Genomic DNA, 10,621 nt, shown 5'->3' with positions numbered 1-10,621 from the left:
TGGAGCATACCCCCTCCCCTCAGCAGCTTCCAGTCATGTGATGTGAAAATTCAGACACCCTCCCCCGAGCAGCAGTCATGTGATCCAGAAGTTCAGGCCCCTCCCCTGAGGATCTTCTTGCCATGCGACCCGAGAAGCTCTGGCATCGTCTCCTAAAGGTACACTTTCACCCTGTCTCGAGTTCCCATTCTGTGACACATTAAAAAATGAAAAATCAACAAAAACATTTTTTTTTTAATTTAATCCAACACAAGATGCAGCAGACCACAAACCAGAGAATACAGTCTGTTTTATTTCTAACAAACGTCTTTATTCCTAAAAGCAGAATTACTGAAACATGACACCAGCCTTATAACATGGAGGAGATGTTCTCTTTCCTTCAATATCAAAAACACTGCCGGGACACTTGGGCTGCGTTTGATACAGGCGCTTTTACCAATTCAAGAGATTTCTCCAGAAGGAGGGGGGGGGGGGGGGAGAGGGAAAGGCAGCTATACAGTATAAGAGTCCCCAGAACTGGCACAGAGTTCCTTCCATCCATCCAGGGGTTCAAAAAGAAAGAGCATTGTTTTTTTCCCTCCCAATCAGCTCCCACAGAGTGAATCGTAGCGGAAAAGTGAAACACCTCATATATTTACATCTTTCCTGGGAGAAACGTTAGCACTTTGTGAGATGACATTGTATAAAGACACGCACGCGCACGCTGGCAATGTGAACAAGGGCAAAAATATTTTCCAAAGAAACAAGAGAATTTATATAAATAGGAATTCTCCCTTTGCTCCTAAATACCCCCCCCCCCCAAAAAAAAGTGTTAAACACAGTTACCCCAGTGTGAACATGCTCCCACTTTTTTTGTTACTGTATGCACACAAAACCTTCTGGAATGTATATATAGTTTTTCTAAATCGGGGATGTATGTGTTTACAAACAGAATCTAAGAAGAAGAACTCCTAACCAGTTTTTTCTATGACCGGCTCCACAGAAGGGTCAGTGTTAGAATGATAAAAGATACCTTTCCCCGTACACAGTTAAAGGCGATTTTCAGGCATGGTTGGCCAATACATCCTCCACGTAGAACAATGAGTGTGCTACACTGTATAAAAAGATACCAAACCTCTCCCAACAGAGAATGTAACATACGGAATGTAGCCCAGTCCTTCCGGCCTGCGAGACCAGGGGAGGTCTCCCTTCCCCTACGAGGAGATTGGTATTGGAGGAGGCTAGTGCATTAAGGAGGCCGGGAAGCCTCCAGTGATGCTTGAGGGTCCATGCCATCAAGTTAAAGACGCAGCACAGCGAATTCTGACTTCATATAGCTTTGGGCTGTTCCCCATTGGATGGCAGGGGTCCAAGTTCTGCCCCCTCACAGCTCATCGTGCTTGGCGGCACCCGGCATGGAGCTGGGTTTGATGAACACTCCCTCCATTGCCTTCCAATAGTTGTTGGCATTGGGGTTGGTCATGCCGTGTACCTCTCGCTGCCCTCGGATCGGGTGGCTGTACTGCTCGCCTGTAATAGTCAAGAAGACGTTGGTTCCAATGTGCTTGAAGCGTACTGCGTCCTCGCGGTCCCACAGTGCGTCGCTGCACTGCACTGTCCAAGCGTCCAGCTCGTCTCCTTCTCCGGCGTCCCCAAAGGCGCTTACTTCCTGTCAACAAGAGCGGGAAGAGTTGAGCGTTTTGGAGAAGTCAAATACATTGATGGGCAACACGTAATAAAACAAAAATGGCTGCCATGTCTCAGCGACGCCGGTGATCCCTGCAGACGGCAACGGCTGATGCACGATTTCCCGAGAGATATAACTAGATGGGTTTGCACCGGAGGTAAAATTTGCAAGGTTTGTGTGCGTGAAAAATGTCACAAATATGACAAGTTTCACACAACAAAATTTGGCTAGATTTGACAGTCAGTGAGCAGGGTCACGTGGGATAGATAGAGAGATAGATATAGATAGAGAGATAGATATAGATAGAGAGATAGATATAGATAGAGAGATAGATATAGATAGAGAGATAGATATAGATATAGATAGAGAGATAGATAGAGAGATAGATATAGATAGAGAGATAGATATAGATAGAGAGATAGATATAGATAGATAGATAGATAGATAGATATAGATAGAGAGATAGATATACACACACACCCCCAACCCCCTCCCCCCCCGTCCCCGTCTGGGCAACGTAACATGGGCATTTTTGTAAGAACAGGACAGAGAACACGGTGAAACATGCAGTACAGAACATTTGAAGGCATTTGCACATCTTTAGCTACAAACGATTGTGTAGAGAGGGGGGAGGGGGGGGACAACTCCAGTCCTGAAGGGCTACCAACAGGTCGGGGTTTAAGGGTATCTCTGCTTCAGCATAGGTCGTTAACTGAGCCACTGATTGAGAAACCTGTGCTGAAGAAGGGATATCCTTAAAATCTGACCTGGTGAAGACCCCCGAGGACTAGAGTTGCCCCCCCCCTGTTGTAGAAGATATTCTCTGTTTGCTTTTTCATGATACTTGGTCTCGTAAGGCCCAAAAATGAAATGCTACTAAACATACCTTAAAATTATAAAAGTGTTATACCTTAAAATCAGCGGTGTTCAACTCCAGTCCTCAAGCACCCCCAACAGGTCAGGTTTTCAGGATATCCCAGCTCAGCACAGGTGGCTGAATCAGTCCCTGCGTCAGCAAAGGTGGCTCAGTCAAAGACAGCCTCTGATTGAGCCACCTCTGCTGAAGCTGGGATATTCTGAAAACCTGACCCGTTGGGGGAGGGGGCTTGAGGTTCTGGAGTTCAGCCCCCATGCCTTAAAATGATAACGTGCTGTGCCTTCTCTACCATTTAAAACACGCCTGCGCGCTTTCACATCACCGCAATCCCGACTCAGGGGTACCATCCGTCAGCTACGCTGAACCAACGGTTACATCGGTGAATAATGTGGAACATGAATTCATTCTGTGGACACAAAACTACTTGGAGGTCCAGTTTAAAAAAAGGACACACCACAAAAGGTCAGTGATCTAAAAAAAAAAGAAGTATATTATACATTATTCTGGAGCCAAAGCGGTCACGCTGAGTAATACATGGCCAGACAGCTTAACTAGTTCCTTTTACAAGCACCACAAGTTCTTTGTCTTTTCTTCACTTTATTGGAAAGCAGCAGATATACAAAGTTACTCGCAGATGGTGGTATAGTGAGAGGTGAGAGATGGTGCTTATAGTGGGGGGGGGGGGGAGTAAAAAACGATACCCTTACCAAGAGGTGGAAGGCATGAGTTGTGCTTACTTGGCCTGCTGAGGTAGAAAGAAAATAGAGGGTGTCTCACAGGAAGAGAGACTGGGCTGAGGAAACTGTGAATACAGGCAGGGGGCAATGGTACAGTCCACTATGCCAGGGGAATTAAGGGGGTTGTCATAGCAACCAACTCCAGCAAGCTAGGTGATTGAGAAAATATCTAAAAGTATCCATTTCCACCTGCACTGGGAATTATAAGGGCAGGGAAAGTACTTCTAAATAAAGGGCTAGCAGGCAGAGCTGCAAAGAAGGGGGGGGGGGAGAGAACAGGGGGAGCAGAGATAGATAATCCTGTTCCAGGACATACATTACAAAAAAAAAAATTCAATGCTTCGGAACCTCTCAAGATTCCTTCATCAGAGGTGTGTACAAACGCAAATGGACAGATAGAGATAGATAGATCTCTATATCTGTATATCCACGCATGTTTGAACACTTACCTTTGAAGCGCTCTCTCTTTTTTTTCCTCCTGGCGATTGGATCTGCTTTTATTTATCTCCTAGTGTGCACTCGCCAGTAAATGCTTTACTTAGGAAGGTGTGTGTGTATATATTTCCCCTCGGCATAAGAGACCAATACGGTCTTGTGTTAAGATCATTTAAAAATGAGTATTTCAGTTTACATATGCTTCCTGCCGTGCATTTTACTGGGACACTTATTTGTTATTGCACAATACTGGTAATCTGCTCTTCCTGTAACCGCTTCACTTCCTCATATAAAACTCACCCCCCGGCTGGCAGGTGAGGCAGTCCTACTACCCTTTCTAGTCCTGCACACTCTGATCCACCCACTTCCCCCAATCTGGCATGTGGGGTGCTTCTAGAGCACTTTCTCTAGCCCACTTCCTGCACCCACCCCCCGTTGCCTGGCATGTGGGGCAGTCCTCCTGCACCCTTCCCAGCCCTGCAGGTACCTGGTTGTTAGAGAGTGGGGAGGAGAAGTGATGCGTGTGCAAATTCTTCCCCGTGTTCACATGTGTCAGGCGGATGGCCTGGCCACACTTTATGGGTTCCCCTCGCTGGCAGGCACCATCTAGCCTGCCCCGTATCGTCCAGTAGCTGTTGGCATCATCCGAGGTCTCCACGCCAGTAACAGACTGCTGCCCGCTTCCTGATAAAGGAAAGAAGAAGGTATAAATGTTATACGCCATATACACCAAGTGCTGCCCATCCATATAACACCGTACTGACGTGCATCGCTTAGTAAATACAGTGTTATTACACATACCATGGCTCTATAACATAGGGACACACACAGCGGACGCTGAGGTGTTAAGAGGGACATGCCAGCTGTATATCCCACAAATCATAGCATTATCAGCCAGAACTGAAACCCATATACTCAGAGCTGCCCCTCTCCCTTCAAAAAGGGACATAACGGGTCTGAGGTTTCCTAGCAGACAGCACAATGGGAAGAATTAGGGGGTTTCAAATCCTCTCCCCCTTCCGGTCCCAACCTCTCTCTCACTCTCCCCCGGGCCCACCTCCTCTCTTCTCCCCCGGGTGTCTGTGTGTCTCTCTCCATCTCTCCTCCCCCCCCCTCTCAACCCCCTCCCCGGACCCCCCTCTTTTATCTCTCCCCCCCGATCCCCCTCTTTTCTCTCCCCCCCGATCCCCCTCTTTTCTCTCCCCCCCATCCCCCTCTTTTCTCTCTCCCCCCCGATCCCCCTCTTCTCTCCCCCCCGATCCCCCTCTTTTCTCTCCCCCCCATCCCCCTCTTTTCTCTCTCCCCCCCGATCCCCCTCTTCTCTCTCCCCGCCGATCCCCCTCTTTTCTCTCTCCCCCCCGATCCCCCTCTTTTCTCTCTCCCCCCCCGATCCCCCTCTTTTCTCTCTCCCCCCCCGATCCCCCTCTTTTCTCTCTCCCCCCGATCCCCCTCTTTTCTCTCTCCCCCCGATCCCCCTCTTTTCTCTCTCCCCCCCGATCCCCTCTTTTCTCTCTCCTTCCCGATCCCCTCTTTTCTCTCTCCCCCCCGATCCCCTCTTTTCTCTCTCCCCCCCTATCCCCCTCTTTTCTCTCTCCTCCCCGATCCCCTTCTTTTCTCTCCCCCCCCACCCCCTTTTCTCTCCCCCCCCCGACCCCCCTCTTTTCTCTGTCCCCCATTGCGCTCTCCCCCCAAACCCCCTCTTTTCTCTCCCCCCCAACCCCCCTCTTTTCTCTCCCCCCATTCCCCTCTCCCCCCCAATCCCCCTTCTATTCTCTCCCCGATCCCCCTTCTATTCTCCCCCCCCCGATCCCTTTTCTATTCTTTCCCCGATCCCCCTCTTTTCTCCCCCCCCCCATCCCCCTCTTTTCTCTCTCCCCCCCATTCCCCTCTTCTCTCTCCCCCCCAATCCCCCTCTTTTTTCTCTCTCTCCCCCTGAATCCCCCTCTTTTATCTCGCTCCCCCGCGGCCCCCCTATTTTCTCTCTCCCCCCTCCCCCCCTCGGGTCCCCCTCCTCTCTCCTCACCGGATCCGTACTTGACATCATGCGAGTGCAGTCGCACATTGTGCCGGGTATTGAGCAGCTTTACCACCGAGCCGCAGGTCACATACTCCGCGGCCTCGCTCCCTTCCACCTGCCGCCAGCAGAAGCAGCCCAGGCCGAGCAGCAGCAGCCCGAGCCCCGCGCGGAGCCCACACCGCGCCCGCAGCATCGCGTCCCACACAGCCGCAAACTCCCAGCACTTCCCGCAACACCCCGCGCAGCCAATCAGCGCCTGACAACGGCCGGGAGGCGCGTGGTCACGCCCCTCCCGACCAATCACAGCCCGCCGCAACACAAACTCCGCCCACGTTTGATGGGCGGGCCCAACGGCAGAATGACGGATTGGTCGCTTAGGGTTGTCAGTCACGAGGCGGTACGCCCGCGGTTTGTAGCCACGAGGGAGGAGGTGATTGGTCCACGGCAGGCTTCATTAAGCAAGAGCCAACCAATGGTTGACCGAGGCGTCAGCTGTTAGATTATCACCTTGGATGGGTGCGAGGTGTTGGGACCTTTAACCCTTTCACTGCTGGAGCTGTCTCCTTGGCAGGGACAGGCCTGACACGTCACTCATTGTAACACTTGTACGGGGTCTCGTTATTTTAACCCTTTCCTGGCCAGAGGGGCCTGTACCTCAATGCAAATGGTTTTTATTAAGCTTTATTTTTTTATTTTAAATGTTTACATTTTTAATTTTATTAACTGTTAGGGGGTTGCCAGGCGGTTTCTTAAAAAATACTGGACACAATGGTGAAAGGTGCGACGCGTTTGATATATACACACACACAGACGCACACATGCTCAATACACACGCACACACGCTCAATACACACGCACACACGCGCGATACACACACACGCTCGATACACACACACACAGTCGATACACACACACGCTCGATACACGCACCTGCTCGCTACACGCACCCGCTCGATACACACACACGCTCGACACACACACGTTCGATACACACACACGCTCGATACACACACAAGCACACCCGCTCGATACACACACACACGGTCGATACACACACATGCTCGATACACACACCCGCTTGCTACATGCACCCGCTCGATACACTCACACGCTCGACACACACACGCTCGACACACACACGTTCGATACACACACACGCTCGATACACACACACGCTCGATACACACACACGTTCGATACACACACATGCTCGATACACACACCCGCTCGATACACACACACGCTCGACACACGCTTAATACACACACACGCTTGATACACACACATACACACATACACACATACACACACGCTCGACACACACACATACACACATACACACACACACTCGATACACACACACACTCGATACACACACACCCTCTCTCCGCCCCAATGCGGTTTCCTCCTCTTCTTGGCATCACCCCCAGGCTCCTGACACCTTCTCCTGATTGGCTGCATTACCCATGAGCAGCCAATAATGATAGAGTAAGCTGCCCAGCCCCCTAGCAGCAACACTGTTCTCTTCCTGCTTGGGGAAATCCTGCGCCCCCCTCCTCACACCCCCCTTCCCCCCCTCCTCCCCCGTAATTCTGGACATGTATGTGTATACCGGTATTACTGTAGCTCTCTGGACATATATGTATCAGGTATTACTTCTCTGGGCCTGTATGTGTATACCGGTATTGCCTCACTGGACATGTATGTGTATACCGGTATTACCTCTCTGGGCGTGTATGTGTATACCGGTATTGCCTCACTGGACATGTATGTGTATACCGGTATCACCTCTCTGGGCGTGTATGTGTATACCGGTATTACCTCTCTGGGCGTGTATGTGTATACCGGTATTACCTCTCTGGACGTGTATGTGTATACCGGTATTACCTGTCTGGGCGTGTATGTGTATACCGGTATTACCTCTCTGGGCGTGTATGTGTATACCGGTATTACCTCTCTGGACGTGTATGTGTATACCGGTATTACCTGTCTGGGCGTGTATGTGTATACCGGTATTACCTCTCTGGGCATGTATGTGTATACCGGTATTACCTCTCTGGGCGTGTATGTGAATACCGGTATTACCTCTCTGGGCGTGTATGTGTCCGGTATTACCTCTCTGGACATGTATCTGTATACCGGTATTACCTCTCTGGGCGTGTATGTGTATACCGGTATTACCTCTCTGGGCGTGTATGTGTATACCGGTATTACCGCTCTGGGCGTGTATGTGTATACCGGTATTACCTCTCTGGGCGTGTATGTGTATACCGGTATTACCTCTCTGGGCGTGTATGTGAATACCGGTATTACCTCTCTGGGCGTGTATGTGTCCGGTATTACCTCTCTGGACATGTATCTGTATACCGGTATTACCTCTCTGGGTGTGTATCTGTATACCGGTATTACCTCTCTGGGTGTGTATCTGTATACTGGTATTACCTCTCTGGACGTGTATGTGAATACGGTATTACCTCTCTGGACATAGTGACCTGACCGGCTTGGGGGGCGCAGGATTTCCCTGAGCAGGGCTGTTGCTGTGGAGCTGGGCGGCTTCCTCCATCCTGATTGGCTGCTGCTGGGTAATGCAGCCAATCGGCAGGAGGTGTCAGGAGCCTGGGGGTGGGGCCAAAGAGAGGAGGAAACAGCGTTGAGTGGAAAGAGTTGCGAGTGTGTGTGTCGAGCGTGTCGAACCTTTCACTACTGTGTCCTGTATTTTTGGAGAAGCCACCTGTCAACCCTACGGGTCAGAGAACATTTTCTTAAGTCCTTACTGTCCGTTCTTATGTTCATGGAGATTGTGCGTTCCAACACAATAATATTATTACTGTAAGTCAGCTGCGTTAGCATCAGGTTACAGGATGAAGTAGGTTTGCTCCTACGAAACGCGTTGGATGTTTTTTGTTTATGCCAGTTTCATCTTCTGTAAGTGTATCTGTTATTGTGGCTTCTGAGCAGTTTTGCTTTATCTGTGCAGAAATTAGTTGCTTTGTTTGAACGTTATTATACTTGCACTTTAATTAGTGCGTTAGTGTGACGCCCTGCAGCATTGCCCTCTGCTTATACGGTAAGCTCTGCTACTAGCCAGTATAGAAGGACTTTTCCGTGCTGTTTGTAATGGTAACTGTGCCATCGGGACTATTTTGTCATCTGACAGAACAACTGCTGTAAACAGCAACTAGCTATTCACCTGTGCAGGTGTGGATCTGAGCCGCTATTCACCTGTGCAGGTGTGGATCTGAGCCGCTATTCACCTGTGCAGGTGTGGATCTGAGCCGCTATTCACCTGTGCAGGTGTGGATCTGAGCCGCTATTCACCTGTGCAGGTGTGTATCTGAGCCGCTATTCACCTGTGCAGGTGTGGATCTGAGCCGCTATTCACCTGTGCAGGTGTGGATCTGAGCCGCTATTCAACTGTGCAGGTGTGGATCTGAGCCGCTATTCACCTGTGCAGGTGTGGATCTGAGCCGCTATTCACCTGTGCAGGTGTGGATCTGAGCCGCTATTCACCTGTGCAGGTGTGGATCTGAGCCGCTATTCACCTGTGCAGGTGTGGATCTGAGCCGCTATTCACCTGTGCAGGTGTGGATCTGAGCCGCTATTCACCTGTGCAGGTGTGGATCTGAGCCGCTATTCACCTGTGCAGGTGTGGATCTGAGCCGCTATTCACCTGTGCAGGTGTGGATCTGAGCCGCTATTCACCTGTGCAGGTGTGGATCTGAGCCGCTATTCACCTGTGCAGGTGTGGATCTGAGCCGCTATTCACCTGTGCAGGTGTGGATCTGAGCCGCTATTCACCTGTGCAGGTGTGGATCTGAGCCGCTATTCACCTGTACAGGTGTGGATCTGAGCCGCTATTCACCTGTGCAGGTGTGGATCTGAGCCGCTATTCACCTGTGCAGGTGTGGATCTGAGCCGCTATTCACCTGTGCAGGTGTGGATCTGAGCCGCTGTTCACCTGTGCAGGTGTGGATCTGAGCCGCTGTTCACCTGTGCAGGTGTGGATCTGAGCCGCTGTTCACCTGTGCAGGTGTGGATCTGAGCTGCTATTCACCTGTGCAGGTGTGGATCTGAGCCGCTATTCACCTGTGCAGGTGTGGATCTGAGCCGCTATTCACCTGTGCAGGTGTGGATCTGAGCCGCTATTCACCTGTGCAGGTGTGGATCTGAGCCGCTATTCACCTGTGCAGGTGTGGATCTGAGCCGCTATTCACCTGTGCAGGTGTGGATCTGAGCCGCTATTCACCTGTGCAGGTGTGGATCTGAGCCGCCATTCACCCCGCGGCGTGAGCTGTGTGCCGGTGATCAGTGCGTGCTCCCCCACTTCGCTACAGGTCTCTATATTGCTGTGCGAGCCTTCACCAGTTACTTGTATTACTCCCGGGACCCTGTGGACGCTTTGATCCTCTTCTCCTGCAGTTCCGGAGCCGGGACGGTGTCTGCACGACATCTGGAGGAAAAGGCTGATCTACATCCGAGCCAGCAGCTTACTCCGGTGTCCATCTGTGCGGCTGCATTGCCTGTCTGTGGTACCATGCTGGTTTATGCATGACATGCTTTTAAGTATTATCTGTCCGGTACGAGCGTTACTTACCTCCACCTTTTTCACTAATATTTACTACACTGAGCTGTGCGCTCTTCTTGTTTTTTTCTGGTTTAGTTCCTGTGACGTGAGCCGTCCCATCTGATCAGCAGCCAGCTCCGTTTATATTTCCGTCATTAAGGTCATGTGTTCTTTTTTGTGGTTTATGTTTTCACACTTTTCACATTTATTATTGATTTGTTATTCACAATTTTTAGAGCGCAATTTTATATTATATCTGTACAGGAGAATGTGTGAGATTTGGGCGATATGAATCCAAAACTTCTGAGAACTTAAAATACACTCC

The 10,621-nt window shown here is 50.4% G+C and overlaps 1 protein-coding gene across 1 annotated transcript; it reads right to left on the bottom strand.

Annotated features, from left to right (window-relative positions):
- Positions 1–288: 288 nt before the first annotated feature.
- On the bottom strand, positions 289–5,983 carry SDF2L1 (stromal cell derived factor 2 like 1). The gene is made up of 3 exons (XM_075568532.1): positions 5,739–5,983; positions 4,203–4,399; positions 289–1,648 (listed from the first exon to the last, which is right to left on the bottom strand). The coding sequence occupies exons 1-3, from the start codon at positions 5,923–5,925 to the stop codon at positions 1,364–1,366; spliced, it is 669 nt and encodes a 222-aa protein (XP_075424647.1). The 5' UTR covers positions 5,926–5,983; the 3' UTR covers positions 289–1,363.
- Between the last annotated feature and the right edge of the window lie 4,638 nt (positions 5,984–10,621).

The sequence above is a fragment of the Ascaphus truei genome, chromosome 13 (assembly GCF_040206685.1).
Source record: "Ascaphus truei isolate aAscTru1 chromosome 13, aAscTru1.hap1, whole genome shotgun sequence".
In the NCBI taxonomy this organism is placed as follows: domain Eukaryota; kingdom Metazoa; phylum Chordata; class Amphibia; order Anura; family Ascaphidae; genus Ascaphus; species Ascaphus truei.
This window is presented reverse-complemented; position numbering and strand designations above follow the sequence as displayed.

Bases quoted from the DNA above. Each gene is read 5' to 3' on its own strand.
- SDF2L1 (XM_075568532.1), bottom strand. From the start codon at position 5,925: ATGCTGCGGGCGCGGTGTGGGCTCCGCGCGGGGCTCGGGCTGCTGCTG. The intron at 4,400-5,738 runs GTGAGGAGAGAG...TTCCTTTATCAG, and splicing joins TGATGTCAAGTACGGATCCG to GAAGCGGGCAGCAGTCTGTT. The intron at 1,649-4,202 runs GTACCTGCAGGG...TCTTGTTGACAG, and splicing joins CCCCACTCTCTAACAACCAG to GAAGTAAGCGCCTTTGGGGA.